At 42.3% G+C, this 17,912-nt stretch overlaps 1 protein-coding gene across 1 annotated transcript; it reads right to left on the reverse strand.

Moving 5' to 3' along the window:
• Window positions 1–1,809: 1,809 nt before the first annotated feature.
• Window positions 1,810–8,625, reverse strand: bace1 (beta-secretase 1; the record flags this gene model as incomplete). Its single annotated transcript, XM_080844373.1, has 9 exons — window positions 1,810–2,054; window positions 2,509–2,680; window positions 3,563–3,712; window positions 4,310–4,411; window positions 4,651–4,785; window positions 5,031–5,168; window positions 5,273–5,489; window positions 5,998–6,086; window positions 8,332–8,625. The coding sequence occupies 9 exons, from the start codon at window positions 8,623–8,625 to the stop codon at window positions 1,810–1,812; spliced, it is 1,542 nt and encodes a 513-aa protein (XP_080700499.1).
• Window positions 8,626–17,912: the final 9,287 nt, after the last annotated feature.

Below are 17,912 nucleotides of genomic sequence, written 5' to 3' on the forward strand. Positions count from 1 at the left end.
ACTCTGATCAATACCGTCATATCCGGTGTTATGTCGCAACATGTTTTCCAAGAAAGAGTGTTGTCTGCGTTTTCCCAACAGACTTGTACGTCACTCTGCCCATCCTAAACATCGCACATCCAACCTTGGTACCAGTAATAATAGATGGTTTGAGAATGTTGCGAACAGTCCCATAGCTTAGCAGTGGTAATATAGCAGATGTCGCACAAAGTCTGTACCCCTTTTTGGTAGAAACTGCTCACAGACTAACTTAAGTTTTTTTTAGGTTCACTTAACCTACAATGGATTTGGCTTAACTTGAAAGCACAGCAACACAACTGTCTAGGCCTAATGGCAATAATCACCACTTCATCTGAGACAGGCACTGGAACGAAATGTAATTTACACAGTGTTGAACATATAGCATTTGTATTTTTTAAGGGTGCCAGTCACTCTGCTGGTGGCCCACTCTCTCATTACTTGATCCCTGAAAAAGGCATTTTGTAAAAATATATATATATATATATTAAAAAAACAACAACAACAACAATAACTTTTAAATCTTTGGCAGTGTAGCCTACTGCCTCTGTTGCACCGGGAGGCTACCAGTGTACTTCCAAGTAATTTACCGAACTTGAAACACTTAATTTTCAGAAAAAAATAAAAGGTGGTGTTCTACAACTTTGGCAGGTAGTGAATATGTAAATATTGCATATAAATGAATGTTAATTATATGTATTATTTAAAGAACTATGAAGACACCTCATGGATAGGTACCGTAGTTACTTTATTGATTGGGCCATCCTTTAACATTATTTACACCAGTCAGAAGACAATATAGAGTCAATACATATACTTTTTCGTCCATCGCTGACATGTCCTACCCTGGTCCACTAAAAAGCTTTGCTCCCTTCAGTGATTTAGTGGAAACCTTTAAACAGAAACGGTGCATTTTGCTACGTTAAGTGCCCAGGCTTGTGTGTCATCCTAAAACTTAGTTCCAATGTTGTCCTCCCCCTGCCAGTGGAGACCCAGAAGGAGTTGGAATGTTCTTTGAGGAACATCAATGGACTGATTTTCTTACAGTGTCAGTGAACTCACCTGACAAGGACAGTTGTGAATTCTGGCTTTGCATATTTTGACATTTTATGCTTGTATGGATGTACAGACAGCTGCGTTTTGGTGAGTGTGTGTTTGAATGCATGCGTTTGCATAAGCAATGTCCCACATTAATAAACGTGATATGTTAAGCCGACAAATATTACATTTGGTTGAGGAACCATTAAAAAAGTGTCATTAATTCTGTTAAATACACATACTTCAGTACTTTGATGCATAAACTTACAAAGCCAGCTGCAGGATCCCACTATACCATGTTACTTTATACCGTAAGTTGACAGAAAATGTGGTCACATCAGCAGGTCATTTTGAATCATTAGCACTTGATATGAGATTCGTAAGAGGCTGGTATCATAATCACAAAAACTATTCAGCTTTCTTCACTATTCAGTTATTTCTTAAGGTCCCCTGATCTGGATATGTTGTCTTTCGTACCACACACTCATGTTGTACAGTCACAAACACACAAAAACAGTTACACACACTGTTTATACATAAGCACCCTCCCTCACTGACAGTTGCAATGTCAGACATCAGCGCTTTGATGTCTGTGTGACAAAGGTTAAAACTCAACAAATAGAGGAAACATTTCCACTATTTGCGTGTGTGTGTGTGCATCCTTTTTGACACTCCACATCATTTTGTTTTGTGTTAATGTTTGTGTGGCCATTTGCTCGATTGACATTCTCCCTTATCAAACATTAACACGGGTTACTTCAGGAGGGAAATGTCATCCGCAAAGTCCCCGCCAGTAAAGGGGCGCAGGCAACGGGCGAAGCGCCACTGGCACACCATCAGGCACAATGGCAGCATGAACAGGGCACAGATGCCCGCCATGATGTAGGCGATGGTCATGAGGGTGGACTCGTCCGTCTGGGGGATGTTGTAGCCACAGTCCTCAAGGTCGAAGCCATGGAAGGGGCCCTCCACTGAGGCTGTGCGGAACTCATCGTGCACTAGATAGATAGATAGATAGATAGATAGATAGATAGATAGATAGATAGATAGATAGATAGATAGATAGATAGATAGATACTTTATTAATCCCGAGGGAAATTAGGGATAAAAAGAGTCACTACAGAGACACAGAGAGAGCAAATGATCCCAATCAACATGAAGGTTTCTGTCGCATGAATAGCATGACTGATAAACAGACAGGAAAAACATTTCATATGCATTGGGATATGGGAATATAACAAAACAACTAAGAAATTATCACATAATGTAAAGATAGTTTTAGCAGTATGGGTTAAGTGCAAAACAATAGACAGAACTCCCATCTAGAACCAACAAATTAAACAGCAATTACACTATGACAATGTACAGTAAACAGTTTTATCTTCACATGAAGTAATGTTGTATCAGACTGATAAGACATAAATGATTGAGTCATTGCTCTTCTTTCCTCACCATGGCAAGTGCTGACAGCGAAGCCGATGCGCTGGTTTTGGCGGTCAAACACCACGTAGAAGCCCTCCATGATGACGGCACCCATGACAGTTCCTGTGCTCGACTGGGACACGGCAAACTTGTAGCAGTCCTCCTGGGCCGAGGCCACGTCCTCTACAGGACGCAGGTACTGCTGCAGGGGGGATGGAGGAGAGGAGAGGAGAGGAGAGGAGAGGAGAGGAGAGGAGAGGGAGGCGTCAGAGGTCACAGAGTCACACAGTGTCAGCCTGTCTGTCACAGGACTACTCGCGGATGAATGACAGTGGCCCTTTGAAGGTTACCAGTTTTGTGAATGAAAATACTAGTATTACAAAAGTAATGTTATTGTAGTTGGGGGGTGGAGGAGAGGAGAGGAGAGGGATGCGTCAGAGGTCACAGAGTCTGTCTGGCAAAGGACGACTCTCGAATGAATGACAGTGGCCCTTTGAAGGTTACCAGTTTTGTGAATAAAAATACTAATATTACAAAAGTAATTTTATTTTAGTTGGGGGAATTTTTTTAAGAGAATGAACCTCTTTGGGCACTCTTTATCATAAAACATGGTAAGGTTATGATGTTTGGAAAATTTAGCAAAGTCGGAAGCTGAATAAACAGCCATTACAACTGTAAATGTGAACTCCCAACTTCAACTTGTTAAGACTTTTCTTTTTTGTCTGGCACCCCAACTTAATTGTTTTTGTTGTTGTTCTTTTTGGGGGAAGCACGCCCATCTTCCTCCAGCCCAGCAATGTATATCATTTATTATTTTCATTGTCTCAAAAAAACATAATGATATTACATTGGTATTACATGTTAACTGAAACCATATCAACAGAACGATTGTGTTCATCTTACAGTGATTAGAATGAAGTGTATCAACAGTTCACAGTTTCAATGCATCAAATACCTTGATATGATGCATAGTCTCCCTTCATCTTTCTAAACATTATCGTCCTGGTTCCAAGAAGGATAGCAGATCTATATGATCAAGTAATTTCAACATAGGAAAAGCCTACAAAACAGCCATCTTCCTTACCTGTGGCAGTATGGAGATGCGGAAGGACTGGTTGCGGTTTTCACTCATCAGGTAGAGAGAGATGACAGGGAAGATGTGCCAGGGGGTGGTGCCCGCCTGCCAGCACACCAGTTGCTCACCCAGCCAGAACCCCGACGGGAACTGCTCAGTCTGAGGTGGAGACAAATGAGGGGGAGAAGAATTTAGGTTTAGTTTTTCGGGTTTATGTTTAAGGTTTGGTAGACGGTTTTGTCCAAAGTGACTTACAAAACATATTTTTTTTTTTAAATAGAACACAACACTGAGAAATAAAGAATTCTGCATAATACAACATAATATACAAATAATACCTAAAAAGTATAATAATAATAACATAACACATATTTTAATTATACGTCACTTCCAACGGATGGTTCTTTTTTGGTTGAAGATACTCTGACTACATACTAATACTTTGACAAAATGAAGTACAACATGATGTAGAAATGGTATAATTGATAATAGTGTGTGGACTTATATGTCAACAAAAGTGTGGTAGAGTGGAAAGATAAGTAGCCTGTAACAGAATGAGAGAATCTCAACAATCTGTGCCTTTGTATGTCAATGGTTAAACAATGGATGAACTGAACTGACTGACACAGGAACGCTACTCTACTGCATGTGACCATGACCCTCTCCAGTGATAAAAAACTATCGCCACAGTACTTTTCTTTCTTTTATGCTGCATACGAGAGGAAACAGAGGGGAGAGAAGAGAACAAGTACTGACTGAGGAGGCTGCTTCAATCGCTTTCACTGCCGCCTGGAAAACTTTGCGAGGGAGTCGCAGGTTGGTGGTGCCACTGTCCACAATACTCTTGTCGTAATTATACTGCAAAGATATATCAAAGAAGAATAGAATTAAAAGTGTGTAAATTATATCCAAAAACACAACAATAACAAAATATGTACATTTCAGAATTTGTATGAGCTCAAATGACTATGAAGTGAACACATGAAAAATGTAAAATATCTAAGATACAAAAAAAGACATAATGAATGGCGATAAAATATGTATTCAAGTATTCAAATGAGTCAAAAATGTGTAATATTTTCCATTTTTTAACAGACCTCTTTACAATCCATGTCAAGATCCTGTCCATTGACCTCAATGCGCACAATGATGACCTCATAATACCACTCCCGGCGAATAGGAGTGTACCACAGGTCTCCTACATACAGAGAGGAATCTGTCCCGCCAATGATCTATGGGAAGAGCATGTTAATATATAAGTAAATAGCCTTGTCCCTATATGTTGAAAATGCCATTCCCAAAACAGTCTCAGTGGACTTAGATTTTTAGTACATTTTGTAAACTTTACACAATTATTTTTCCAGCATCCACATCCTTTCTTCGTTTTTTTGTTTGTTTGCTTGTTTTGTTTTTCTGTGTCATGGCTTTTCTGTCTATGATGGTATGGCTTCTATCTCCTTCCCTCTCTCATTCTCACCATGCTTCCCCCAACAGTGGCACTGCCCAGGCTGTAGTTCTGGGAGTATCCGACGCCACACAGCTGCAGGGAGAAGAGGTTGGGCACGCTGGTCTGCCGGACCAGTGAGTCAAAGAAGGGCTCCAGGGTCTCATCAGGCTATTGGGGGGGAAAAAAGACGAAGAACAACGTTAATCAGCATTGGGTGTGCTTAGTACTTGGTCAGTATGTGTGCCCTGGCTCCTCACAAAACCCACACTCACCCGGGCAATTTCAGCGTAGGCCAGTCCCAGGATTCCCTCCCAGTTGGAGCCGTTGATGAAGAAGCGGTCAGACTGGGTGATGGCCGCGATGTTGGCCCTCAGTGAGGCATTGGGCCCGTGGGGGATGGAGACCCCGTCAGTGCCCAGCTCCCCCTCCCAGCGCCCCTGTGTGTAGGGAACGTACACGCTGCGGCCTAGGTCTTTGTATGAGGTGGACCTGCAACAAGAAGTGGGGCAAAGGGAAGGTTAAGTACCATGGACAGAGAAAGCTTCTGATGTGTATTTAACATTCAGTTACATTCATAAAAGCATTGCAATAGCAACTAGCAATTAATTAACAATTTCATTTGTAGTATATTTACATAATTCAATGGCCAATAGTGAGCAGCATATTGGTATATGATAATTAAGCAAACGCTCTGTGTATAACTGGATTCAATCTTATCATAGGTTATTGTGCATAACTAGATTAGACCTCCCATTACTGTAATGCAAAACAATTTTTTAACCAAAGCATGATTGCAAAACCAAACCATACACTGACCATGCAGTACAGTGCTGACCACCATGCACTGACCATGCAGTACAGTGCTGACCACCATGCACTGACCATGCAGTACAGTGCTGACCACCATGCACTGACCATGCAGTACAGTGCTGACCACCATGCACTGACCATGCAGTACAGTGCTGACCAAAGAGCTTAAACACTTGCGCTAACTCACAGCGACCGATGGTAGTATCTGCGAAGAAAGGGGTGAGGAGCAGCTCCAACAGCGAAATTACTGCTGCCTGTGTCCACCAGGATGTTCAACTGTAAGAGAACACCAACTTTTTTAGGCTCTTTGGCTAAGTCTAGTGTTATTTGCTCTTCCACATTAAATGAAAGGATTCTAGTTACTGATACAGGAGATTAATTAGTTATCACACACAGAGCACAAGCCACGAACAGTTCAGCATGGGTAATCGTGATCTAACTTGGACAGTGATTGATCGTGAGGATTCATTGAAACTGCGTTAATGACTGATAATTAAACGTGAGCAAACACACATAATTCACTCTTGAATTGTGACTGTCAACATTAAACATTCATGTTTTTTTCTCCCTGATATTAGTCCTTTTTCACACATTTCTCTTCACTAAGTGTGCTTATATATTATGTATGTCATCCTCTTCATTTGAAATGCTTCCTCGAACTTCCATTCATTCTTAGAAACCTTAATTAGATCTTTAAGGTACTGGTATTGAAAAGCTATCCAAAACACTGGGGCAGCCGTGGCCAACTGGTTAGGGTTTATAGCGTGAAACCGTAGGGTGGCCGGTTCGATCTCCGACCAGTAGGAAAAATGTGGGCGGGGGAAGTGGTAGACCACTGCAAAGCATTGTGATCCTCAATGATAGAGAAGGCATTATGTGTGTTAAACTCCCTGTGGGAGGTTTCCTGTGCTCTTTGTGAACCAGTTGACTTGGTTAAAAAACATACATTCTACTTGTGGTCTTGTTAAAATCACATATTTTATATTGTATTCTCAGATGGTTTTTTGGGCAAATGATTGTGTGCGTGTGTGCGTGTGTGTGTGTGTGTGTGTGTGTGTGTGTGTGTGTGTGTGTGTGGAGTGGGGTCTTTAAAGCTCCAACTAGCACTCTGTGGTATTTAAAGAGCATATTCATTATTGATCGCCCTCCTGCATGGCACCAAAGATTGGCTGAAAGTTGGACAGACTCACTGACTGTGCAAAATGCGATCCTCATTCACCCCCACATGCAGTGAATGAGAGGAAAGGAGAGACAGAGTGGAGGGGAGAGCCAGAGAGGGCAACCTGAGAACAGTCAAGGGGGATGAGGAAAGAGAGGGTATCTAAGGGCAAGAGGAGCCAGTGGATTGCATACAGAGCACCAATAATGAGAAACTGAGAAAGAGAGATAGAGCAAGGAGAAAGAGATCAGAGATCAAATAGAGATCAATACAAGAGATTGCAGCTATAAAGAGATTCACTAACTACACTACGTATGAATGAGAATCCAAGGCCTTCTATTTCCCCAGATATTTCTATTTCCCTTGTTTTTTTCTGTCATTTATCACCAAAGGAAGGGAGCCGCACAGCCAGGCTCCTTTATGGCCCATTGTAGTTTGTCAGCACGGATGTTTGCCTCTTTTCCTCACTTTCTGTGCCCCGCCATGCAGTCACGCGTCCCCGTCTGCCATCTGAGGGATAATACGCTGACTCCTATCCATCGATCCGTCTTGCCTGCTTCCTGCTCTCGCCTGCTAATCCGGGATGCAAAGCTGTATCCTGACACAGACAGACCTCCAACCCTGCCACAAATCCACTGATATTTCCTCTCTCTCTCTCTCACACTCTCTCTTTCTTGGGCTCTCTCCCAGGACCCCCCCCCCCTCTATGCTCTGCCAAAAATACATCCCTCACAGGGAAGTGTGCCCAGGTTATCTATGAGTCCTAGATACACAGCATATGAAGAGGGGGAGGCAAACTGCTGATGCAGGGAAAACATCAGAATGGGAAAATGAACACAGAGTAACGGAGTGTGGGCCGGTCCTGGGAAGTGTTTCAGGCAGGGCAAATCAAAACTGGTTGTGTAATGTGGTGGGTAAAGGATAATATTATGTTATTATGTAATAATAACACGTCACAAGCACATGATGATGTTTCTGAAGATTACTTTTGGGAGCTGTGACGAGTATTTATTTCACAGAGAGCATGGGATTACCCACCAGTCCTCCAAGAGAGGGTGGCTGTGGCAAAGTGGTGTTGGCATTGTGAGTGTCTCAGTGTCTCACCAGTGACTTCTGTCCTGAGGTTATCCCTGTGCAAGCATGTACCCTGTCCTTCAGCTGCATCAAAGCTTTTTCTCTCGCTCTTTCTCTCTCTATCTGTCTGCTCCTACTCTACTAATGGTATAGTTTTTGGATATTTGGATTCGGTTTTCACAATTTATGCAAAAAAATACTTGTATCTGAATGATGAAAGAGATGTGATACACTTTGGCTTTGTCAGATCTGGGTGTCAATAGAATAAAGAAACATACACACTCTCACCTTTTGAGCTGGGTTGCCTACAGCCATCTCGACATAGTAACCTTGTCCAGATTTCCCTCGGAGGTTGTCTATCATATTCACAAAATTGATGCCACTGGCAGCTCGCCGCTTTCGAGTCGCCCTTGGAGCGGGCAGCAGAACCGCAGGCTGTGCTTTGGAGTGGGGGCCTTGCCGCAGGGGAATACGAATAGCCATCGAGTCGGAGCGTTGTGGGCCAGCAACGGAGCAGGTCACCACCGAAAGGCCCGTTATCGTCCATAGAAACAGCATCCAAACTAGACAACCCGTCTCCATTTCCGAATGCCGTTGGTTTTACTGTGGTGTTACGGAAAATATTTTCTTGAATTTCGGATTGAGTGTGTTTGCTTCTACTCACCATTGGTTTACCGTTACAATGTGTTTGTTCATCGTAAGATCCATTTCCCGAACTGCAAAGAACCAGTTGCAGCGATAACGTTTTCTATATTGCGCTTGTTTTTCATTGCACTGCCGTCACCGTCATTTCCATCATTCGCAAGACAAGACAATACGTTTAAGAGCAGGTCCTCTATGTCATCCTTACTGTCACCTTTTCCTCCTTAGTGTGGGAAGTTTCAATATAGATACCGGTTACCGCATTTGATATCTCAATTCCAAAACCCTATCTATCTCGGGGCTCTTCTTTTCGAAGAAAAACAAATGGCAAATGACTACGTCGAAGAAATCCATCGAATCAATGCAAGCAACTATATGACAACGTAACGTTCTGGTTACCAACAATTCCCTAAATGCAAAAAAAACAACCCCTGACGCCGTGTCACTCAAATCTCAATCGCTGTGTTCAAATCCGTTCATCTCCCCGAAGATCCGTGCACGTTTATCGTGCGTAAACCTCCATAATCCGCATCCCTCGGCTGTTAAACGCTCCCTACCTCCGACTCCTCCATCTTTTCCTTGCATCCGCGGAAACTGAGCGCTCCTGATAACAAGCCTTGGTGATAGAAATGTGAGGCGGAAAGGATTGTGGGTATAGTAGTCAACCATCACACTTCACAGGTAAACACACAAAACACATGAAACATTCGCATGTTAGAGTTTTATTGATATGTAGTCCGTTCTTAACAGTTTACACAACGTGCTTTGTAAATTGATCATTTTTTGATCAAGTCTTTTCATTCAATTTATTTGGGAGACCAGACACGAGTTTGATGGATAAAGTTATTTTTCCAGCAGATCAATGTCACACTACACTTAATAAATTCAAAAGAAAAGGACCACAGAAGGAATAATTATCATTATTTGCACTCCCCTCTCAATCTCTCTGTGTTTGAGTGTGTGTGTGTGTGTGTGTGTGTGTGTGTGTGTGTGTGTGTGTCTGTCCGCCTGTATCTGTAGATAACAGATGTCGCATTTAAAGATAATTCACAGTATCGTTTCACAAGATCATCCACAGCGGCAGCCCCCTCATCTCTCAGGAAGGGTTTGTGAGGTAGACCTTTTCATCCCAGGTGGCCCCTGTCAAATGAGCTGAGGCTCCCCCATGCACCAGACAGCGGGGGAGGAGGGGAAGCCGGATAGCTGTGCTGCTGCGTCTCTCTGTCCTTCCTCTCACCAGGGCAGATGGTGGTGTCAGTGTGTTGGAGGGCCAGTCCACTGTGTGCAGACTGAAGGGGGAGATGGTGCGAGGGCATGGGCTCTGAAGGAGGAGAGAAATTGAAGTCTGAATGAAACCACATCAAGAGCCCTGGTGGCAGATGCCAATCACAGCTCCTCAGTGGTCCATACTTTAATGTATCCGACTGGGATTCTAACTGAAATGTGTCTAAAAAAAACTCTGTGAGTTGTGAGGCTTGACAGAATTTGGTTATGTGATTGTCTAATGAATATCTTCAAATTCCTTGGAGATTAATAGTACAGTTTATGTACGACAGTCGGAAAGGGTCAGAGAAACCTCCAAAATAGTGTGTGTGTGTGTGTGTGTGTGTGTGTGTGTGTGTGTGTGTGTGTGTGTGTGTGTGTGTGTGTGAGTGTGAGTGTGAGTGTGTGTATGTGTGTGTGTGTGTGTGTGTGTGTGTGTGTTTGTGTGTGTGTGTGTGTGTGTGTGTGTGTGTGTGTGTGTGTGTGTGTGTGTGTGTTAGTGTGTTAGTGTGTAAGTGTGTAAGTGTGTATGTGTGTGTGTGTATATCTGTGTGTGTGAGTGTAAGTTTACCTATGTGCTCACCATAAGAGCAATGCTGTTTAGGTCGAACTCTTCCCATAGCGTGATCATTGCTACATCCAGGCTCAGATGTGCTCTCATCTGTCTGATGTGGAAGCTTGGGTCTGCAGCTACCTCTCAACCTGCCCAAATAAGAACTATCATACACAGAACAAACCCCATCCAGTGCTTTCAGGGATGCATGATTACTAACACAACACATTATCATAATAATAATAATAATAATTCATTTTATTTTTAACGCACTTTTCATTCAAAACAATCTCAGAGTGCCTACATATTAGAAACTAACTTAATAATAATATAAAAATAATATAACATAAGCATAATAGAAAACTGGTTCTAGATGTAACACAAGGCCAGAAATGCCTTCCTGAATAAAACGTTTTAAGTCCAGCTTTAAAGGAGTCCAGCGTCTGCGTTGCCCTTAGGTGCCCTTCAGGCAAGTTGATGCTGAATTCAAAAGGGCAATTCCTACTATAATGTCTATCTATTTATCTATTCACTGTATAATCCCTCCCCTTTCACTTTCAGCTGTTCCATCCAGTTGTCCTCATAAAGGTGAAACAGTGTAACTTCAGGACCAAACTACATATGGTCAAAGTCGATAGTGCTTTGAGCCCTCCTTGACCTATTTAGGGGCATGATAAGAAATAGGGCCGATATTGCTATTACGTATCAGTGTCCTAGACTGGAGGCTCGTCCAGTTCCTAAGGATGATAAAAATATTACATAATATATTAAATATTATATAACTGTGACACTGCAACTTTAATTAGTGGCCTTACCAGTCATCTGGGTCTGCTGTCCGGAAGCCTTTGGCAAAGGGGTTACTGGCAATCTTTAGCTGGGTAATCTGAAAAAGTAGACAAGAAATGTACATGATTTATAATTTATATTGAAATAAAAATAATATAATAAAGATTTGGAAAATGTGACCTGAGAGATCAGTTTGTACTACAGCTCAATACATCATCTCAACAGGCTATAACCTAAGATGAATGTTAAAATGAATTCTGTATTTGATCTGCGTACTGCAAAGCCGCTTCACCCCTAGCCTTTACCCTGTGGTTCTGGTAGGCAGTGACCGCGATGAAGCGTGTTTCTGTGAAGGCGAAGGTGCAAAAGTTGCGCTGGGCGTAGCTGTGACTGTCGCGCCGCGGGTCCACCAGCACCACATGCAGACGTGGCTGGTAGCAATGCATAGAGTTCAAGATGATCTGAAGGGAGAGACATAGACAAAGATACAGTACAGTGAAACGTACAGAAAATGAGTACACATTCCAGCAAACATGTGCAATTTGTGGTACAATGACCTATCCTTGAATAATTATTGAAAGTGAATTAAAATTGATATTTTCGAGACATTACTGTGTGTAGCATTCTGTCTAAACATGGGCACATTAATACAGACAGACATGCACACAAATGGTCATGAATGACCTAAGCTATTTATACGCATACACTCATATTTATATGCATTTATACGCATATTGTGAACTACACAGAAGATGCTTCTCAAGAATTTAGAGCACAATTAGTGTGTACAAAATGTGTGTCTTGGTATGTATTCTGTTTATGTGTGTCTATATATGCTATTTTTAAAAATCTTACATGTCCATTGTCATCCAGAGGGTTGTTGGTGAGTTTGAGCCAATCAAAGGAGACTGTCTGCTTCATCCACTGGGCTCCTCTTGCGGGGGAGTCAGGGTGGAAGTGGACCCTACCAGGGGGTGAAGCATCACCGCGACCTGCCACCAACCAGGAGGAGCTGTGAAAGGCATACCTAGACAGGAGAGGGAGAGAGGTTAAGCACACAAAACTGCTTACTTAGTGTGTGTGTGTGTGTGTGTGTGTGTGTGTGTGTGTGTGTGTGTGTGTGTGTGTGTGTGTGTGTGTGTGTGTGTGTGTGTGTGTGTGTGTGTGTGTGTTAGTGTGAGTGTGAGTGTGAGTGTGTGTGTGTGTGTGTATGTGTGTGTGTGTGTGTGTGTGTATGTCTAGTGTGTGTGTCTGTTTGTCTGTGTGTGTGTGTGTGTGTGTGTGTTAAGCATACCTAGACAGGAGAGGGAGGGAGGTTAAGCACACAAAACTGCTTACATTCATGAAGTTCTTGATATGGATAATACAGAGCTTGATATTGTTATATTGATTGTAATGAGTGGGTTCATTAAAAACCTAGGCAGACAGGAGGACATAAAACCATATTACCACAATCTTTCTCGGCTGTTAAAAATAATAATAATAATAATGATATAGCATGTATATAGCGCTTTTCAAAATCATTTGTCTGTCCTTCAGAATTTTGGACGTGCAACTGGGTCCACTGAATTAAAACGACTCGGTTATTTGTCCAGAGACCAATTTGTCTGTCCCCCTGGTCCTGTGACATCTGCATGTTGTGGGTGAGTAACTATCTGAACTGTTCTATTTAAACTCCCCTTGGAAGTAAAACCAGTGCGATGCACTAACCTGTATCTCTTGTCATCCACAGGGATGAAATCCATCAGCAGAACATACTCTGACTCTGGGTCCATACCTGAGATGCCAATCTGGAACGTGGGGAACATTCTCCTGACAAGCAGAACACAACATGAGATTAGACAAGAATATTCACAATGCAGCCAAGCAGAAAATAGCAGTGGATATTTGTGTGTGTGTGTGTGTGTGTGTGTGTGTGTGTGTGTGTGTGTGTGTGTGTGTGTGAGAGAGAGAGAGAGAGAGAGCGAGAGAGAGTGTGTGTAGCGAGAGTTTATTTGTGTATGTCAACAAGTTCATATCACAGTGAGACAGAACACACACTATTCATGCGGTGAGAAATACAGGATTTGGGGTTGTACTCACCTTCCAGCCTTTGTGACAATCATCTCCGTCCCAAGGCGATCAAACTGTTGCCATAAGGAGTGCATCTCCAGATGAACCCTGACTGATGCCACCTTGGCAGCCTTTCCAGAAGTGCCATCCAAGTCTGGACCATATGGCACGTCCAGGGTACAGCAGTTGGAGACTGTGAGAACAAAGTAAGAGACTACATGTCAACCAGGGAGGAAAGGATGGAAGATTATATCAAGTTGATACAAATATGGAATGAACACAGATGACAAAGCCGACATTATGTACATATTGACCCGACAAAATGTCTCTCTGGGTGTATCTGGAATCACATGTGCCTCATGCATACGAACTGACTGACAGCAAGAAGAACATTACCATCCATGTGATCTGCTAGCGATGTTGCCCTGTATTCCAACAATCAGGTGATCACCCACTCAGCAATCCTTGAATCCCTGCCCAGGTAATAATAATAGCTTGTTCTCTTGCTGTTGAGTACACTGCAAAAAATGCTTTTCTAACCTAGTGTTATTACTCTTACATTGAGATGAAAAATCTAGTTGGTCTTGTTTCTAGCTAAATTGTACTTACCTAGTGCTTTCTTGGTAAGGTTATTTTTACCTATTTCAAGCAAATATTACTTATTTTAAGTAATCTTAACAAGCCAAATTTGCTTAACGCACTGGCAGCCAAATTTGCTTGTTTTAAGCAAAATCCTGCTTAAATATGTAATTATTTGTCTTAAATCTAGAGGGGCATTTTTTTGCAGTGTAGGTCTGTTGAAATGAATTCTTCTCTTCCAGTTTCTCTCTCCCAGCCAACCTTGTTGTTCTTCAGTGCTTTCTAGATGACCAGACTGCACTGGCATCTGAAGCCCTGAGTGGTTTTTATAAGAGTTTGGACACCCATGGGATTTCAAACAGAAGCCTCATCCATTAAACTCGCATACAGCCCTTGACATACAATAGTCTCAAACACATACACAGCACAACGAGGACACCACAGGGTGCAGCTTTAATGAAAACAATGCAGCACAATTATGGCAGAGCAGATTTTTACTAAGTGTGAGAGGAAAATATTTCTTTATAGGTAATATCTGTGTAATTCTACTGTTTCGATGGCAAAAATACTAATAGAGATTGTACAATTGATTGAATATGTGATAGAGAGTCACTTCCAGTTTTGCAAATGGCAGGTCTCTTCTATCACCCGATATACTCAAACTCTAATTAGAGTAATTCATTGCTGAGGAGTTTGAGTCATATTAGGACATTTTCACACACACCTTGCTGAAATGTCTCTATGCTGTTTTTCTTATTGTTGTTCTTATTATTATGGCCATTATAAACGAATAAGGGGCCAATTTAGCAATGAGTCAATGGATGCAAATGTGTGTCTATTTAAAATTCCAAAAATGTAATTTCTAAATGTTTGACCTTTCAAAGCCTACTTTGGCTTTTCAAAGCCTTCTTCCACCTCTTATTGACACACGTAATTACCTGTAATAAGAGAGCGAAGACAGGGACCTGACAGAACATCAGCACCTCCCTCCAAATCGATCCTGCACTACCGTGTTTCACCAACTGCAACCAACACTCAACACCAGATTAATTGGTTTCCAAGCGACGGCGGAGCAAAAGGTATCTGTTGCCACCATACAGCCTGTGTCATTCCGGTCAAAAGTCTAAGGTCACAGATTACGGCCTTTCACCCAAGAATGGTCAGAGGAGACCAGAAGGGGTGAGTGGCCAGTCTGTGCCCTCTCAAGCTTCCTCTCAGCACCTGCTAACCACCCGTGAAGCGTGGCTTACTCCAGCACACTGACAGCTGAGATGGATCTGCTAATAACTTCCACATGGCAAAAGATCATGTATGTGACTGTGGAAATGTGAATGACACAAATAGAGAGAAAGTATTACGCAATGACTAGTCACACTTGTAATTCATTTCACTCTAAAGGTTCTCAAAAAGTAGAGAGCAGCAAACTAAACAAAACTAAATGAAAGCCAAATTGATTTCAGACTCAGTTCCTCTGGTCTCAGAACATCAGACAATTAAAACATTGTGTCTCAAAGTCACCCCATGAGCCATGATGTGAAAGCGTTGAATAGGGCAGCGATAGACAATCTCTTTCAACATTTTGTCTTTCAATGTCTTAGTGCAGCGTATAAAAGCTAAGCAGACTCTCCAGAGTGAAATTCTGGATACTTATTGTTTATGGTTTATTTGGATCCTCATTAGCTTCCACAAAAGTGGTCACTTGTCTCCCTGGGGTCTGTCATGAATATACATTTAAGTAAAAGCAGTTTTGGTTATACCGAGAAAAAACATCGGAGAGTAAAAATTCAAGTAATACAAAGAGTATATTCATTAAACAGTACACATATTGATGCATACTGATGGAGTCAGGATATAAAACAAAGAATAATACACAAATACGGGGGTCCTTGTGGTCATACTGATGGAGTCAGGAGATAAAACAAAGAATAACACACAAATACGTGGGTGCTTGTGGTCAGACTAGGATGCCTGGTCACCCTGAGTGTGGGAGACTGTTGAGAGGACTTGGCCTGAAGGGTGTTGTGGCGAAGGCCCCATCTATTCCTCGACCAAAATGATTAAACTCCACGGGGAAGCATACATAACCTGGTGACAAATTCTCCTGCTCCCCCCATTCATCAATGACACTTATGGCCTTAAGCAAAGGAAGCGATTTGTGTTCAGCTTTTGGAGTTATTATTATCACAGTGTTGAGAGGTAGCATGTGTGGACTTGGATCAAAATACTGGATTTGCTTGTTTAGGTTGTTTCAAATGAATCATCCTCAAGATAAAAAGGAAAACATTATTGAGTCCTGATAATTGTAATAGTTTAAATATCAATGCAGGCAGCATTAGAGACAAATTAGGCAGGCCAATAAACTTTAAATATAATACAATAAACACAATAGTTCCATAGCATGTACTGTGTTTTAGGTCCATTTTCACACTCTGCGTAGATTTTTCATACTGGCACAGAATGTTCACTCATTAGCTTTAACTATTTGTTATGTTTAGTTTTAACTACTGAACTATAGATGACTAGCATGAAACATTTTGGATTTTCTTGAACAGGAACTGCACAGATTAACCTTTTGTCTAACAAGCTTCAGTAAGACACAGCATTTTATGTCATCAAAATATTTTACTGAAATGGAAATGGTTTGTTTTCATCCTCTGTGTGTTGTGAGTGGGCAAGGAGGAATGAGGACGAGAAATGAGATTGGCTTTTAATCAATAAGGTTTAATGTTTAATCAATAAGGTTTTAATCATCATAATTTCCTAAATCCCCAAAATAATCAACGATGATAACCATAACTTTGCTCAGCTCAGGCTTTAGCCTCTTAGCCAAAATGTCATAGTTTGCCATTTTCTCAGACAACCTGCCTATGGCTTTCAACAACATCTTCCTGTTCTTCTCAACGTAAGGGATGGTCTTCATCTCCTCCAGGCGCTCGGCCAGCTTGGCGCGCACAGCCTCGATGATTGGCACCAGCTTGGACTTGGTCTCCTCAACGTTGGCCTGCGCCTTGGCACCCAGCTCCTCCACCACGGGCGCCATCTTGGCTCTGAAGGCCTGCACCTTGGCACCCAGCTCCACCACCACGGGCGCCATCTTGGCTCTGAAGGCCTGCAGCTTGCTGTTGAAATTTTGCATCCCCAAGTTATACATGGGACTGAACTCCTGCATGACAGGATCGAGTGTCTCGCGGTACTCGTGAAGGTGCTTCCCGAGGACCTGCCGCAGCTCCTCACCCCCGGGTCTCAAGCTGTTGTACAATGCCTCGACATCGTCCAAGAGGGTCTCGTGCAGTCCAGAGGTGGCCTCTATGGCACTGTTGATGAAATCGTTGAAGTAGGGGGACACAACAGCATAGGCCACCTGAATATGCTCCTGTATTAGGTCAAGGGGTTTAGAGATTGCCATCCTGAGAGGAGTTAAGGAAAGGGTGACAGAGGATAGGTGAGTTGGATTGCAGGATAAAAAAAAATGTGATGTGTACCAACTTGTTATCCAGCAGACAAAGCAGAGACCAAGAGGGGCGACAGTGTTTTAGAGTAGACAGGAGGTAGAGAAGTCGTTTAGTAATCAGAAAGTTGCTAGTTAGATTCCCTGTCGAAGAGTCCTTGAGCAAGACACTGAACCCCTAATTGCTCCTGATGTGCAGTGTGCCATCATTGTAAATGTGAGAAATGTGTATACATCCTTGTAAGTCGATTTGGATAAAAGTGTCTGCTAAATGACCAAGATGTAAAATGTAAAAAAGGGTTCCCTTACGTGTCAAACCCGTAGTTGCTGATGGCTGTCAGTATGCCGTCCTTCATTGTGCCCAGAAAAGCCATGGCTGCGACTCTGTAACCCTCCAATGGCATTGGAGCCTGAGCCTGAGCCTGAGCCTGAATGGAGTCTGTCTGGGTGCCTTAAGAGCGTAAAATGAAGAAGAAAAAAATCATTACTAGCAATTTTCTCAAATGACATTTTGTCCTTCTGAAACACTTAATGGATGGTCATGTT

The sequence above is a fragment of the Sprattus sprattus genome (assembly GCF_963457725.1).
Source record: "Sprattus sprattus genome assembly, chromosome: 9".
NCBI lineage: Eukaryota > Metazoa > Chordata > Actinopteri > Clupeiformes > Clupeidae > Sprattus > Sprattus sprattus.